This window comes from Anguilla anguilla, chromosome 8, assembly GCF_013347855.1.
Source record: "Anguilla anguilla isolate fAngAng1 chromosome 8, fAngAng1.pri, whole genome shotgun sequence".
Taxonomy (NCBI): domain Eukaryota; kingdom Metazoa; phylum Chordata; class Actinopteri; order Anguilliformes; family Anguillidae; genus Anguilla; species Anguilla anguilla.
The window spans coordinates 20,347,906-20,365,356 of NC_049208.1; the positions used below are offsets into that span (position 1 = coordinate 20,347,906).

Genomic DNA, 17,451 nt, shown 5'->3' on the forward strand with positions numbered 1-17,451 from the left:
ATTCAGGGACCAGCTTCAATCCATAATATCCTATGATATGTTTTCAACAATGCTTTCAGATATCCTATGTATGATTTTTTTGCACAAGAAAATAATATAAATATATAAATATATATTAATTACAATACTTAGAATAGTGACTTGTTTTTCTTATTATTGTCAATAATGATGATAAAAAAATAATATGAGTAGGTGTTGTTGCTCTTCTGATTTCAATAAAGGCACTTCCCTACAAGGCCAGCCATGTGCTTTGCAAACACTGCACCCGGGAAAGGTGGACAGCAGGCCTGCTCCCACACAGCCTGGCAGAGGACTATCGTTCAGAGCTGCTGGTCGGGGTGGGGAGGCATGCGGATGGAAAACAGTGACCGTGACACATGGCTCCCAGGACAGGCAAAATCAGGTGACCATGTGCGCTTTTCTCACGCACCAGAATAAAGTCCTGGTGAGCGGCGAAGGCTGCTGGACTCACCAATGGCACGTCTTTCAAAGAACACTGTAACGTTACAATTTTTTTGTGTCTACAGTGTGTTCTGTGCATTCATTTCTTAGATCTGGATTTACGACTGTGCAGGACGTGCCTGTTTGCGAGAACAACCACAGATAAAGACCATGTGCTTTCACACAAGCCAGCCACTCTTTTACACCATAAAGTACTGCCACACAGCACTGCAGGACAGAGTACCACCAGTGCCAGGAGAGTACAACTCCCACGTAATAATCTTTCAGTTATTCACAGCCTGTTGGTATCATTGGTACTACGATCCACTGAGCTGAACAAGGTGGGACAAGGGTTGTGGGCTTGAATCCCTTTTGCTGTTGGGACAGTGAATATAAAAGGTGTAATATAGGATACAAGTATCTACTAGGTTCATTAAAAAGTAAGTGACAATATGTAAATTGTTGATTAAAAGCATCTGAACTTACCACTAGAATTAATACAAAGTCTTTTTATAACTGGTGACACCCACTGCGGAGCCAATGAACCCTGCTGTGGACCTGATAACTGACACTGAACTGACTTCATTGTAAATCTGCTGGAAAGCCAAGGATGAATATTATGACCTTGCTTGCATGACGCAGTTATTTCAGTTTTGTCTCTAGAAATCAGCCATGAAGCAGAGCTCAGGGCACGACACCATTTTCCCTACTGCAGCCGCAGCTTTTCTTATTTACAGCATTGACTATAGCTGGAGAAATGGCAAGGGACTGTCACTGACCTATATCTTTTCTTACTGTAGATAACAAAACGATGATTAGTTCAAGATAGTAATTGAAGTGTTTTGAGGATAAACAGGGGAACTAATCAAAATGTTGCCATATGCTGATTAGTTAATCTCTCTTCCATGCGTATAATACGCAGATTGAGAACCACAAACAAGCAAGGGGCTCACGGTGATGACCATTACTGATTTGTTATATTTAAACCAACTGAGGGCTGGAAGAACACAACAATTTGTCTGATTGTGAGCATGCCAATATTCATGGTATCGTCTCAGCTCCTGTACTCCCGTGTGGAGATATACGCAGGTCAGAGCAGGCAGCTCACTCCATCAGGCCTCCTCATTTTTATCTCTCTCAAGGCCCCGACTGCAAGCCACAGCAGAAAAACAAAGGCACTTCAACCGAGAACAAAACAGAGCCGAGTACTGCACCCACCTTGCAGCTTGTAACCTTGAAGGGAGTGGACCGGAATGTTGCCACATTATCTCAAGAAAAAAAAATACAGACTTTTCTGAGAGAGAGAGAGAGAGAGAGAGAGAGGGAGAGAGAGAGAGAAAGAGTGATATAGAGAGGAGGGGAAATCAATATTTCAGAGTCCATTATTAGCGTGCCTTTCTACAGGGCCTATGTGAAACAAACCCCTTTGACCCCAGGGAAAAGTTAATGCCTAACTTCTTTATCTCCTCTTTACAGCCAAGGGGTTGTACCCCTAATCAATAGATGATGCACAAATATTTCAGTGCTCCGTGTTCAGGGCAGAGAGCAAGGGAGAGGGACTGACATTCCCCTGGCGTCCCACCATCTGGAGAAAAATCTCTTTTTAACAAGCACTTTCTGCTTGTTGGACTTCCTGGTGCAATACAGTTGGTGTACAAAAGCATATTTCACAGGGAGCAAGTGAGAACGTTAATCCCACGCTGTGCAAATGAGAAATGAGATAAGGCTTTTAGCTTTACATTACAATGAAGTGACAAGCCACTCAGTCCATTCTGAACTGCCTACTTGTAGGAGAACATTACGGCATGATACTCTGCAACAGTAATGTGGATTCCACCCTGATGCTCACATTGAGTTGAAAGCTAGGACAGGGACTTCCCTAAGGTCCCATTGGTTCCTCAAAAAACATTCAATTCATAATTGTAATATCCAGGGCCTCTAGAAAATGTTCACTTCTTCTGTAGCCAGCAGTTTTGTCCTCCCAGCATGAAGAGGTCACCATTGTTTCTTCCCAAGCCTCTTGTTAAACAATCACCCCACTGGGATCTATTAATCATCTGATTACTACAGATGAAGCTTCTTAGCATGTGGATTGAAGTAAATGTGCGCCAGCACATAATAACTTACTTGTCCACTGAGCAGTAGGGGCACACAGATGAGAGAAAAAGAATTGCATATTTTGAGATCAGAAATCCTTTGTAAAGTACATTGAATTGGATCTGAAATGTGCTATATAAATAAACTTGCCTTGCCTTGCCTGACAACTGAAATTCACAAGCTGGCTGAAAGAACATTCTGCCGTTTATGGTTATTGTACACCATGTGTTTTCATCAGTTTTTAAGCAATAAATGATTTATTACAATACCACAATTTTATTTATTGTTTTATTGATTCATTTAAAATATGTCTGTGCCCAAGATAAAATGGTGAGACTTCATGCACATTACAGTGCACATGAGAAAACAGCCAACATATTTAAATCAAAAAAAAAAATAGTCACTTTCTCTATAATGTATTGAAACATTCAGTTCAAGTAAACTGAATTTTCTCAAATATTACTTTTAATAATTAATGAACAGTTAATGTTTGTTCTCAGTTCTGAGTCATTCAATATCATAGAAGCAGAAGTTGAACAGTGGCATGCAAAACGTACTATCGTGAAAAAACATGGTTACATGTATTGTGCTATTGCGTAATTTATTTTCGCAATTGTGTTTCACATGAATTCATGATTAATTAAATGGACAATACATAGTTTGTTACTCATTGTTCCACTGCATCAAGGAAATGTTAGCACTGAATATGCTTCAAATTGAAAATAGTCAGTTACACATTTGATTCTCTCTGGTGCAGCATCTGTGGAACAAATATGTTCTTGGCTTGGCACCTTGCAATCAGACTGGACAGATCTAATTCATTTGCATCCACCCAGAGGAATATTCAACCAATGGGCAATGCTACAAGATCTAGTCACAGAAGCAGAGGGACTGTTATATTCAAGTTTTTATGACAATAGAAATTGTCTTGATCAGGCTATTTAAGTTGCTTATAAGGCTGTATATCTGATGGGTTTTTGTCATACAATAATAGACTAGCAGATTTACTAAACCACAAAAAAGTACCAAGAGTTTGTTACCTTGATCCCATGAAAATCACATCATTAGCCATAATTAGCTTGCAATTGTTCTACCACATTTAACTTTGTTTCTGCTTCTAACTGTATAGTAATATTAACTTGTGCTGACAAGTCTTTTCAAATTAATCCATGATGATGTCATTTATTTAATAATTTCTGATATCAGACTGCCTATAGTGCCACCTTGAGGATGAGGGTCAAAACATCAATCACATGTGATCAGGAATTTCTACAGAGCATAGCAATAGCATATACTGTATGCTACAATATACAAAATAACTCCATATACACTAATATTTTGCGCCACAGGACTAATATCCCACGTAGGCCAAAAATATTCTTGAATGCCGAACAAATTTGCTGTGAAAGTCAACAAGTGACATGACTTTTGCCGAGTCTCGGACAAACCAGCACTCCAGATTTTTATAGTGTCACCGTGGGTGGTTTCTGGGCCAAAGCCAACATCCTTCATAATGCTGCGCAGCTACCTGCATGGCTGAGCCGTGGCCACGATTCAGAGCACCTGCCCTGACCTGCCGGGGACAGACTCTGGCCATGGCAGACACCGGTGCCAGGCCTCCTGTTAATAATTCCCAGTAAGGCATATTTAAGGTGTGCCAGGCAGTGCCAGACATTAAGACAATAACACGGCCGAGTACATTAACCTGTGTCAGCCAGCACGTGTTCAGGTAAGAATCTGGTGAAGGAAGAACAGAAATATGCCATCTTTCCTGTTCAGGCTGGAATATGAAAGTTTCAAGACAAATGACAATCGACTGTCCCACACGGTTATCTAATGCACTCTGGTTTTTTCTCCTTCTACAAAAAAAAAATTGAAAATTGAAAATTGAAAATATAAAATATTGTGGTTCAGATTGAGAATTATCTCTCAGATATATGCAGTGACACAATTTTTGTTGTTTTGGCACTGTACTTCAGCACATTGGATTAAAATAAAACACAGCTTTGATTTGAGGGTATTTATGTCAATATCAGCTGACCTGTGTTGGAATTACAGCCCTTCATATACATAGTCCCCCCATTGTTAATTTCTCGAGGTACATTCCATTTATTGGGCAAAACACACACAGGCACATCTAAACTGGTTTTATGTTGGGGTTATCAAATGACCAAATTGTTCTGGCCAAAAGAACAAAAAAATATTTTCCTCATATATGTGGATATATCGTCAAAGATGGCATAATTCTCTGGGCACAGTAAAAAAACAGACGGCAGGATTGCCTTGTCCCCAAGGCCAACGCCAGACTTGGTCGAACCCTTGGGAGTGTGGTCATAAGGGTTGAGATGGCCTACAGCACTTACCATTCACAGATATGCTTTTCCAAATATAGAAAAAGCTGCAGCTTGCTGCACAATCTTGTGAAATTGTACAGTACGGTACACAGGCTAAAAAAAACCGATGAGTTGTCAAAAAGCAAAAAGCACCAACCAGCTCTGGATGACCGTACCGTCCTTTGACAAGGCTTCAAATCTCAGCATCAAAAGCACTTTGACCACTTTGCGTTTACTGCCTAAGCAAAGGTTGTGCTTGGAGAGGTTTATAGAATTATTAAATAAGCAATTATGATAACCCTCTGTTTTAAAGATAATAGAATGATAAGATTCTGCCAGTCATATTACAGCCCAGAACAAAGAACGTCTACATCTCCATTTCAAAAAATCTAATTTGTTTTTTGGACTTAGAACTTATTTTGTCTTTGGTCTTTTCAACATTTTCCCACTGTTGGAAGTGCATTGCACATTAGCGCTGTAAAGAAAGAGACCACCATTCATAATGACCCTGCTCAGCAAGTGGCATTTTTATCAAAGCTCATAAACCTTGAATGACTATATATTGATAAAGGCTGTTTAAAGTGTCGTCTGAATGATAACATTTGCACTGTAAATGTGGCCTGCAGACTCCAGCCCCAGGCACCATGTCGCTATCGCGTAATGCTAACCAGCATTGATAAACAAATTGGTTTGTGGGCCATGCTCTCCAGAGGAGCCAATCAGAGTTCCAGTACAAAGGTCATGACCCTCCCTCAGGAGTACTCTAAGAATATAATATTAATCTTTGAAAAATTTACATACAGTAGCAGGCTCAGTATTAAAGAGACAACACTCATAGAAAAGCTGATGTCCAATAAAGTCAAAATGGCAGTGAGGAAAGAAGAGAGAGACGAAGACAAATGTGACCTGTCCAATGCAGGAGAAATTTCTTGTCCTTTTAAACAAAATATTAGAGGTCCTATGGAATGAACTGTGCAGAACACAGAGTGCCTTTTGAGCTGCTTAAACCCATAGGTGCTCTGTTTAAATGACTAAGCTGACAGAATTTTTCCTAGAATATCTGAAGACATGGTGCCTAAGAAAAAATAAGTTGACTGACGATTCCTTTAAAAAGGTCTTTGATAAGAGGGACACTTCAGAGCACAAATCTGAGAAAAAAAATTATCATGTTCATGTATAGTTTTTCAGCTTTTTTTTAAGATAATTGGTATATTCTGGCCTGTGATGACATTGGTGAGGCATCTAAAGATGCAGCACTTTTTGGCATATAATAAAGTCAAGAATTTAAAAGAAAAACTGGCAACTTCAGATTTATAATGTAAGCCCCTGATTTGTAGACAACCAAATTCTTGTTTTTCTTGTGCTTGTGTAACAAAACATTTTCTATGAATGAATGTATACACCCTCACACAGGACTTTTAGTGAGGCCACATAATATAGGCACTACCGCATGTTTTGTACAAGTTAGTGTCCTTGCTCTTATTTATATTAGAAAAGCAAGCAGCCATTAAAAGTGAGAGTAAGAGAATACAAGAGTGCTATTAGCAGATCAGATCTAAACTGCTCCATAACAGAACACTTCCAGGAAAACAATTATTTCTACTTTGAAGTTTTTTGAAAGAGAAAATGCTCCAGAAATGGGGCAATGTGGAGATGAGTTACTTTAAAGTCCTTTTGGATTTATAAACTCTAATTTAGTCTTAATGTTTATGAAATGTGTGAACAAAAAAATGTAAAAACACATACATGTTTACAATATATATTAGTATATTTGATATAATAGTATATTTGATATATTTGATCCTCAACTTAAATGTATTTTAAAACAAATATAGTTATTTAGTTGACAATTTTCAGACTAAATAATTTAAATTATACCTTATATTACTTTTTGATAATGAAACATTTATGTTATAATGACAATTTTTTCTGAGTGGTCTGCACTTTTTGCATGATATGAAAAAAATTCCAGTGCAAAATAATCCTCAAACAAGTATTAAAATATTTTAGTAAATGCGACAGCAATCTCAAGAAAAACACTTTGCGGGAGGAAAACTCCCTCTAAAAATGAACCTAGAGTAAGACTGGTGATTTCAAAGACCTCTGCAGATATATATGAATAATCACTAAAGAATTTTCCTGGTCATCTCCATGGTTACATAAAATGAATTAGCACAACCACACATTTGTAGTAGTCATGTCTCATGAAATGTTGGGATATTAAAAATGGACTCCTGTCTTGTATCCTGAAAGAAACACATTTACAGTACGACAAAGCCTAAAAAGCTGATACGCGGCCATTTTGGTGTGAAAAGGGCAGAAAAGAGCTAAAGAAAAACTTTTAAAAATTAAAAAAACAAAACCCAAAGAGCACACTTAATACTTCTGAGAGTATGTTGCCGCGGTTACAGCAGACGGGGGAATAAGGAAATGGCGCTGCGTGGCGCGACTTGTTTGCTCGGTTATTGCCCCGCCGTATGAAACGCGCTTTCCTTTCATTTCCCACCGGAGCTGAGCGTAGGGAGATTACCGAAACTTTGCCCCGATCAATACCAATAAAGCAATCAGTGTGTGGGAGCACTGTGGAGCCCGAGCGGAGGGGCGAGGGAGGGGAACGCAGCCGCGTTATTGCTGTGCGAGGGGAGATGGGGGCGGCTGTTTTCTGGGATCTGTGGCCTCCTGCTCCTTCCTAGTCAACAAAGTGCCTTCCCAGATAAGTGCACTTTGCCCAAACCTGTCATAAAAAGGGCAATATATAGACTATATCTACATACACACACACACACACACGAACACACACTTTCTCAGTGGCCACTTTGTTAGGTACACTTGCTTGTTCTGGCAAGTAGCCTGTTTCTACAAACAGCAAACTATGTGGCTGCAACTCCATACATAAAGCATGCAGACACGGTGAAGAGGTTGAGCTGTTGTTCAACCAGATAATTAGAATGGGCGATCTAGGTGTGATCTAATCGCCTTTCACTGCGGTACGATTGTCGGTGCGCGACCTGGTGGTTCCAGTATCTGAAAAACAGCCGCCCTCGGGGGATGTTCACACACTACGATCTAGTGTTTACAGAGAACAGTGCGATTAAACAACAAACAACCAATGAGCATCACATCTGTGGGCGAATACACCTTATTAGTTTGAATGGGGAGACCTGTTCAAGCTAACAAAAAAGCCACAAATTCTCAAATAATAGCCGTTTGTAACAGCGGTGTGCAGAAGGGCATCTCAAGGCACAATGCGTTCAATCTTGAAGATGGGCTACAGCAGTAGAAGACCACGCCAAGACACTCATGGCAGCTAAGAACAGGAAGATGAGGCTACAGGGGGCATGCGATCACCAAAAGTGGACAACTGAAGAAAAGAAAAAAGAAAAAAAAAACGTTCCTGGTCTGATAAATCTTGATTTCTTCTGCTGTGAAATGCAGATGGTGCGGTCAGAATTTGTCATTTGAATCGATGGATCCATCCTGACTCGTGTGTGTGTGTGTGTGTGTGTGCGCGCATAAACGCATGCACGCACACAAGCGGGACAAGCAGAATAAATCACTCCGACCGAGCCAGGTCTAACGACATACGCACACCTCTGGGCCCGACCTCATTCTGCTTTACCACCCCAGACGTGCTCGTACATCAGGAGAATCGTGCAGCTCGTCTTGGTTTACATATGGAAGTTTCCACGGGTGATGTGTACGGACCTTCAGACTTACAGAAATCAATCCCTCCAACGGGGCTGACCCCTGACGAGTCGAGAGCACCCGCACATCTTAAGAACACAAGAGTTCATGTGTACAGAGCTGTAAACACAGACAGTACAGTAAAGTCCACAATTTATTGCCTATTTATTGCTCTGCTGATCAGAGCTCATTTTGTCAGCCGTGTAACTTTTTTTTTCTTCTTCCAAACTTCATGAGCGGAACATATCCCAAGAACCTTTGGGACAGGTGGGCTGTTGCCGTTAACTGCATCTGTCTGCCACAGGCGGCCAGCTTTTTAAAAAAATTTTTTATAGACTTTCCTGAAGCACAAGTCTAGTAGCTGCACCAATCCAGACTGAGCAATGGTGTGCTACCACCTTGTGGAAACATTCAACCTACACTTCCATTTCTCTCTGTGCTCCTGCAGTCTCTCATTGGGCCTGTTCAGGGAAATGGAGTTCATCCACACGATTGATTTGGGACCCGATAAAAATGCAGCACAAAACAAATAAACATTAAATTTTAATTCAGCTACACAAATATTTAATGCATTGTGATACTAACATTTTCTCTCAGCTTTTGTCAGTTTTCTTGCTATGCTTATGACTTTATGTTCATCTTACAGTGCACACGATTTGTACATGATTTACTCAGCTTATTTGGATCAGATCCCCATTAGCTGTACCTTATAAGGTGACAAAAGGACTTCAATTGACTGTTTTAAATTATAAAGCTCTCTGCGCTTGGAAGGCCCTGGAACTCAGGACCAGCAGGGGATCAGTCACTGAGCTGTGGCTGCTCACCACGGGCCAGGCGTACGGCGGTCGCAGGGGCAATGACAGATGTGCCGTAATCTCCCCGCCCATGGCGGACAGCTGACCGGCGGGGTCAATGTCATTGCCCGGCAGTCTACCGCCACCACCCGGGGGGAGGGGGGGCTCCGTCAGTCTGAGCCCCGGCGGCTCGTGGCGGGCCGCCGCCCCCCCGTCACGGCAGGGCGCCCCCGTGCCTGACCCGTACCCAGGGGAGGAGTAACGACCCGGGCGACCCCCGAAAACAAACACGGGCGCCCCCCGCCCGGGCCGGGGAAGATAGCGCCGTCTCCAGCGCCCCGGCTGAGCAGCGGCCGTCGCCTCGGGTGACGAACGACCAGTCGAGCCGCCGCGACGCGCTGCCGGGGGAGAGGGGGAGGGGGCTATCCCGGCCTCGGGGAATAACAGCACCCAAGCCCAAGCCCGTCAGCTACAAGCTACCAAGAGCAGAGCAGCCGTGTGTCGTACGTGCAGACCAGGGCAGTCCGAAGGGCTGTACTGGCATTCAGAGGACCGGATCGGCAGCACTTTGCCTCAGCTGAAAACTCCTAAGAGCTTGACCGACTTTAGCCCAGGGGTAACGCAGAGGCACAGGGAAAGCCCTTCCCACTGGAGCCTTTCAGAACGGGCTTCAGAACTTTCCCATGGTTCTGCGAACCCAGGCGTGGAGGCAGAAAGGTAGATGAACCTGCAGAACGGAAGGGGGGGGGGGGGGGGGGGGGTTCGGTATCGGGAAGCGCCTGCTTTCCAGCGCAGAAAAACGAGGAAGGGAAAGGCCCGGCACGGCAGAGTTATTAATGTGCTCCCTGATGAGCCGCAACACCGACGGGGCATTTGACAAAGTGGGAGAGATGGAAAGACGGCTTCTATAATGGCCCCCGTCGCTCCTCTATCTAGAAAACGTCCGCTGTTCCACTTTGGACGGTTAGGGCTGAGTTTACGGTGATAAATGGGCCTCCGGTTAAGTCCTGGGCTCGTCGCTGAAGGATGGCGTCTTCCACTGGCTCCCCTTCAGCTACGACACCTGAAGCCGCCTTGCTAAGAGAACATAATGCAAAATAGATACACCTCCCAGTGAAACGGCTGGGGCTTAATCTCCTCCCACAACACTTAAGACAGTTTAACACCAAAGCGCAACAATCCGCTAACACACAAACGAGGCACCAGGCAGCACTGGCGTTGGTCTTCAAAGCCATAGTGTCATAGGACCTTTATTTTAACAGTACATTTCTTTTAAAAGCACTCAGCAATACAGAGCAGGCCACTTTTAATGTTACAAGCCATTAATAAAAATACAGTCTGCAGCAGACCCATTCCGATTACAAAGGTGGAAAGCTGAACAGGAAATGGATTTCTTTTAATTGGCCTTTGCAATAACTGTAACAAAAGAATACAATACAATACTACCAACACTACCATGAAGGTACATTAGTGCATTCTAGCATTACATTTTAACATGAACATATAAAATGGATAGAAAATTAAATCAACTTTGATGTCAAAGTATGAAGTTACTTTGTATATGACAAAAAAAAAAACATCTCTGTGCCAGTGACGTCAGACTGTTCTCTGCACCTTGTTTTATTTCATGGAGAACCTGACTACACCTTTCAGACAACAGATAGAACTGGCTAGATATGATTTTTTTTATTTTTTACTTCATGATCATTAAATCACGATCATACATTAAATCATGATCGTGTGACCTACAAGTCAGCAAAAAAAAAATGTTCGCCAGACCTTTGGGACAAAGCATGTTCTGTTAGCATTTACAGGTGGTCCGTCTGAATGACCCAGTTTGTCAACATTAATGTTTAAGCAGAGTTCCGTAAAACAGCAGCAAAACAGCCACGTTCAGCTTCGGGAAAGCAGTGACACCTATCAGCCTATTTCGAGCAACAATACAAAATAAAGTCATTTGTCCTCTACTACGAGTAAATAAAATATTTATCTGTGTTGGCTTTACATAACATTGTAGTTTAACTCAATCTACATATAGAGAGGAAAAACATTTTCAGTCGACAAAACTCAAGATGGCACCGCATCCCCACAAGCGTCTATATGCGAATATTGGGCAGAAGCACGGAACAGCCAAGCACATTTAGCTTTACACTGTAGTACGAGACAATACCATTATTTTATCCCTTTAAGGGCGACGGACTGCGAGCGGTACCCTGACGCACTCGGTGAAACGTCACGCCCAGTGTACTGTACATGGCGCGAGGGACCTTTCCTGTGAAACTAACCAGTAGCTACGCACGCGTTTCGACCCGTCGCTGCCTGGGCAGCCCGGAGAAGAACGGCGTGCCGAGGAGCCAGGCTGGCGCCTCGTTCTCAATGTGCAGACCGGGCGGCGGGGGTCCACCGACGGTCCCACAGGACAGGAGGTTCCCCGCAGGATATTCGGCGGCGGTATCGGCGATTTAACAGTGGGCCGGAGGTGGACCTGCGGTGCCCGGCGAGACTGCGCTTTGTTAGGATGAATTGGGCCGCGTGCCGGTGAGAGGGTGGGGGGGAATCAGAGCAGCTAGCCCAGAGACACGGACGACCGGGTGGGGGGCGGGGTTAAAGACAGCTCCGCACTGGAACCTGGGTCTGCGTTCTTATCGACGGGCCGATATGATCCAAGGGGCTGGGGGGGGGGGGGGGGGGGTTGGCAACCTAGCAACCTTGTGCCAAGAAGCTCAGAAGCTGGCGCCTTCACAAAGAGGACTTTCCACTTCAATTTGATTAGATTTGATTTGCTTTCTTCGCAAGAGGGGGCAAATAGAATTACATTAAAGATTAAATAAAGAAAACAAACAAGCTGTAATGCAAAATTCATGACAAAATTAAACATAATATTCGCATAAAGAGAGGCAGTGAGTAAATCCAGAAATGAATGAAGAAAAAACGAAAAGAACTTAAGATGCCCGTGCTCCATTTTGAACTGGGCGTCACAGGCAGGCTAGGCAAGGCCAAAGATCTGACCTCACAACACCCTAAAGCCCCTTACAGCAGCAAGCTGCTGCAAACTGTACCGTGTCCATGTAACCAAGTTAAATATCAGCGATTTATACGACGGACCGTACATCCACAACGGTAGCTGGTGGGAAGCCGACGACGGTTAACACTAATTAAATATGTCCGCATCAGAAGCAATAAAATAAAAATAAAAGAAAATTAAGGCTTTGAGACAGAAAGCCTTCTGAACAGAAGTCCACGCGGGTGGCAAACGACTGCTCGACGGCTCCCCCTGCTGTACACAATACTGCGACTTGACGTTTGATGGGGGGATTCTGAGAGAGTAGGTGGGTCCCACCAGTGAATCTAAAGACATAAAGAAGCACCTCCTCTGAGGTCTGGAGCAAGGCAGGAAGCGAGCGGGAGCGGGAAGACCACACCGCGCGGCCAGAAGTCCTAATGGTGACACGGGCGAGAGAACAGCTGGAGGGCTCCACATATTCAACTCAGCCTTCAGGCTCCAAACAAGGGCATTACTTCAACGACACCTTTCGCTGCTTTATCTGGCGGGTGTGGTTTCGGGGGGGGGGGGGGGGGGGGGAGGGGTGGTAGAGGGAGATGGTCTGTTATCCTGCACGATGCCTACGGATGCACGGGGGAGTGAGGGAGGGAAGGGGGGGGCGGGGCTCTAGGGCAGAGGGCGGGGCTCTATGGTGGTGGGTGGGGCTCCAGGGCAGAGGGCGGGGCTCTAGAGTGGTGGGCGGGGCTCCAGGGCAGAGGGTGGAACTCTAGGCCGGTGGGCGGGGCTCCAGGGCAGAGGGCAGAGGGCAGAGGGCAGGGCTCTAAGGTGGTGGGCGGGGCTCCAGGGCAGAGGGCGGGGCTCTAGTACAGCAGGATGCGCCGCTCGATGGCCTTGCGGCAGATGGGGCACTCGCTCATGCGGTCCCCACACAGCTGGCAGGTTCCGTGGCCGCACATGAAGATCATGTTCTTCAGCCGGTCCAAACACACCGGGCACATGGTCTGAGGAGACACCACACAGCCTCATAAAGTTCAAACACGTCACAATTACACACACACTTACACATGCAGTCCTGTGAAAGACACCTCCTGAGATCAATTATTAGATTGTACTTAGTTATAGTTTTAATCTCACGACCAATTGCATATTTAAACATCAAATATTAAGGTAAAATGCACCAGCATACCAAAATACCTGCTCAAGAAATGCTACTAAACGTATCCTTTATTTAAAACGGAAGCCTCTGTGACATTCTTTTTCTCGCAGGACCTGACATAATCACCAAGTAACAACCAAATGACAAGACAAATTAAAAGAAAAAACAAGTTAAAAAAAGTACATAATGTTATACTAATATAAGAATATTATCATATCGATATTATCATTATCATATCGCTTTTAAAACGACCACATTGCTATGACATTATCAGACTGCTATATTATCATGTTGATATTGTCATATATACAGCATCATCATAAGATCACAAAATATTAAAATACTATAATTACAGAAGTTCTAATTTTAATCGACTTAATCGAATGAAAAAATTGAGATGTATGATGCAATAAACTGGCGTCTGTGCAGACGACTGATGACATCATCATACCTGCTCTTTAATGTCCTGCAGCTGCTGCTGCAGTTTCTGCACGTCGGCGTTGACGTTGGTGTTGTCCTTGTCCCTCTGCAGGGCGGGGATGTTTCCGCTGGCTGTGGAGGGGGGGGGGGGGGGGGGGGGGAGCGCCAGACACACCGATTACCCGACTGGCCCGAAAAACCGGCCCGGAGCAGAGAGAACACCGCCGTCTTTTCAGAGGGACGCCTGCCGCCCCTTTCAGCTAAAGCAGGGCCCCCCCGCCGAAACGGAGAAGGGGAGGCCGCGGCGGCCGGACTGCGCCCGGGGCCACGCGGGTAAGAGCAGGGGTTTCAGACTGGTACCAGGGGGCGAGGCAGACTCCCGTGGTGGGCGCTCGCTGGCCGGGCCGCCCCCCCCACTGCAGGGAGCTCCGCCCGTAGGCCTCTGCATCGGGGCGTCTGTCTAAAGGGCTATGCGCTTGCACAGGGGGAAGCTACCATGCCCCAAGCACTGGTCCAGGATCAGCCCCCTCCCCCCAAAGCCTTATCCGAACAGCGGGTTAAATAAAGGTCTGCAGCTGGTCCAGGATCAGTGTTTCGTGACACAGTACAAGGCAGGAGGCAGTGAGTGAGTGTCAGAGTGTGAGTGTGTGTGCGGGGAGTGGGGGAGGGGGGGGGGGATTTGAAGGCCTGGAAAGCAGGGCAAACTCAGACCAGGTTGGGAGGGGGGGGGGAATACTTACACCAACTCAGCGCCAGATTGTTGGGTTGGAGAAGATCCTGCGACCCCCCTGCCACAGAGTTTGAGCTCCCTGCTGAGAAGCAACCAGTCACAGTGTTACGTTGGCACGCTCCTGCGCCGCGCACCAGTGCAGTTCAGAGTTCACTCTAAGCTCCGCCCTCAGCGGAACCGCCAGGAAACCGGGGACACTTTCGTAAAAAGAGGTCGGGGAAAAAGGCGATGCTTGCAGTGGTTAAGCATCCATCTGGCAGAGGTTGGTGCAATACTAATGTTAGTGTTAGTAACATGAAGGGCAGGACTGAACAAAAGCGGTACCCCTCAAAACCCGCCAAAAAAACCCACAGGATGACATAAGCTGTGGGGCGGGGCAGGGCGGGGCGGGGGCAGAGCAGGGGGGGCAGGGTGGCTGGTTCGAGATTATTCAGCCTTAGCTGTGATTCACAGCAGCAAATCTAGCGGTGGTCCCTGAGGCCTTCAACAGTTGCCTTTTGTTGTCATTCATGGGAATATAGCCCATCAACAGTGACACTGAAAAAATGGTGATCTAGATATCAAAGGTAGAAGGAAAACCTTTCCCACCCTTGAGGTACAACATTGGGTGCATGCTGCCCTCTAGCTGTTGGAGGTATTAAAGCACTCTCTACTCATTGTGACCTTCCTCCAGGTCATCATAATCTCTCCAGTGACAGTATGTTATGAGCAGAGAGATCAGGAGAGAGAGAGAGAGAGAGAGACAGAAACACAGAGAGAGAGAGAGACAGAGACAGAGAGACAGCGAGAGAGAGAGACAGACAGAGAAAGAAAGAGAGAGAGACAGAGAGACAGACAGAGAGAGAAAGAGAGAGACAGAGGGAGATGCACTCTGCTGCCACTAATACATATGTATTTTAGCTGAGTATCTTGGTGACCTTGCCATAGTTTCCCTTTTAACTAAAATTAAAATACAAAAACATAATATAAAACTAAAAACATGGGAAACTTATGAGAACCTTAATAAAAAACTAAAAATCAAAAGGTGGAATACATGTATATACAAAGTGTGTACACAAAATGATTTTCAGCAGACAGGAGATGACACACATTCAAACAAATTCAATCAATCTATCGAAAGCAAACAAGAAATACTGTGTAGCAAAATGCACTTCTTTGCTCCACCAGGGGAACAAAGTTAAACTTAACAAGTCAGAACACCACCAGTAATCGACATGACCTGCCCGCATGGAGGTGAATGAGCGAGGGCCCAGACAACACGCTTTCACACCGTCCACAGAGCCCATTTTTAGGAACCTGTGGTGTAAACAGGACGTCACACAAGCGCAGTTACTGCGTGTCCATCAATCTCAGGAATGACACGTTCCTGTGCTGTTTGTCTGAAATGGCTCAGTTACGCAGTGTGAGTGAAACTGCACTGCGCTCACACAGGACGCAGTCCGGCCGAGAGGAACACAGGCCTGGAGTCCATGTACTGCGGGTCTGACTGATGGCGGTGCTTGAGGAGAACAAACACATCAAATACAACGGCAACAATAACAGGAAAAACAACAGAACAATGGACAGAGCATAAAAATAAGTTGAAAGGAGCTGGGATAGAGGAAGCAAACGGGCGAGGAATGGGAAAGAAAGGAAAAGGAGAATTAAAAGGGAACGCGTGGAAGGTTCACTCACTAAGGTGCTGATCAGCGGTGTCGTCCTCCATACCTTTCCCCCCGCAGCAGAGCGCGAAGGGGGTGCGGCGCTCCACCACCGCCCGGCACTGCACGCACTTCTTCATCAGGCTGGCGCAATCTGCGGGGCACAGCACCGGGTCAGCCAATCGCGGCCGGGGACGGGCACGGCAACAGCAACGGGTCAGCCAATCGCGGCCGGGGAGGGGCACGGCAACAGCAACGGGTCAGCCAATCGTGGACAGGGAGGGGCGGGGCGTTCGCAACAGGCTGACGGTGTAGGGCATGGGGGCAAGTGTGTGGACCAAGAATCGGGCTGCCGTTCGTGGCGGGAGCGGTTACGGGGTCCCACTTCCGCCGCCGAACAGCGAAAACTCCACTCGTCCAACCGCGAGCGAGCTTCCTGTACATTCTGTTCCACCCGGCCAATGAACCGTGCCGTTGTTACAGCGTGTCAGAAAGCGCCGGGTCTGGAACAAGGGTGCCCTCCTGGCGGGCGAGCCGCTGGCGGCCTGGCAGGCAGCACAGCGGGGCGGGGCGGGGGCCCTGTCGTGTGTGTGAAAGCGAGACGGCCCGGCTTTTACCCGCAGACTCCTCCCACCTCCCCGCGGCGCATAAACAGTAGCTTAACGCTAACACTATTCCCTCATCCCCAATCCAGCCTTCTGGAGTCCCTGTTTAAGTTCCGGCTCTCTCTCTCTTTGCGTTTGTGTCATGGTGTGAAATTGAACACGTCTGAATTCCATTAGGGATGCCAGGCTCAAAGCCTTAGGGTCTCTATCTGCTTTCCTCACTGAATAACTCCGCTGCTAGAGAGGAAATGTGTAAAATACTTTAGAGTCACCCTGGATAAGGAGCAAAACTAAGCAAATAATATACTTTGAAGATTTAAGATATCTGGAAGTACCCAGAGACAGCAAAATGGATCCGTAACAGTGAATTGTTCTCTGAATATATCATTTGCGAGGGAGGACGGGGAATAGAACACAAAACGAGGAAACTGAAGGAAGATGAAAGACAAGAAGGAAACTCTTAAAGCATTCAAAAGGGGCTGCTGTTTAAAATGGCTTCCATGCTAAAACAGGCCATGGTTTGAAATGACAGCTCAGCAGCAATCTT

General features: G+C 45.7%; 1 protein-coding gene across 8 annotated transcripts in view; it reads right to left on the reverse strand.

Annotated features, from left to right (window-relative positions):
• Positions 1 to 13,200: 13,200 nt before the first annotated feature.
• The window catches only part of mib1 (mindbomb E3 ubiquitin protein ligase 1), a 105,131-nt gene continuing 100,880 nt past the window's right edge, over positions 13,201 to 17,451 (reverse strand). For 3 of the 8 annotated variants that reach the window (XM_035428832.1, XM_035428831.1, XM_035428830.1), the window contains 4 exons: positions 16,334 to 16,453; positions 14,670 to 14,741; positions 13,961 to 14,061; positions 13,201 to 13,354 (listed from right to left, as the gene is read on the reverse strand). In XM_035428832.1, the coding sequence (XP_035284723.1) occupies positions 13,214 to 13,354; positions 13,961 to 14,061; positions 14,670 to 14,741; positions 16,334 to 16,453 (434 nt within the window). In that variant the 3' untranslated portion in view covers positions 13,201 to 13,213. The remainder of the gene's footprint in view (positions 13,355 to 13,960; positions 14,062 to 14,669; positions 14,742 to 16,333; positions 16,454 to 17,451) is intronic. The other 5 variants (XM_035428835.1, XM_035428834.1, XM_035428833.1 and 2 more) reach the window with 5 other exon arrangements.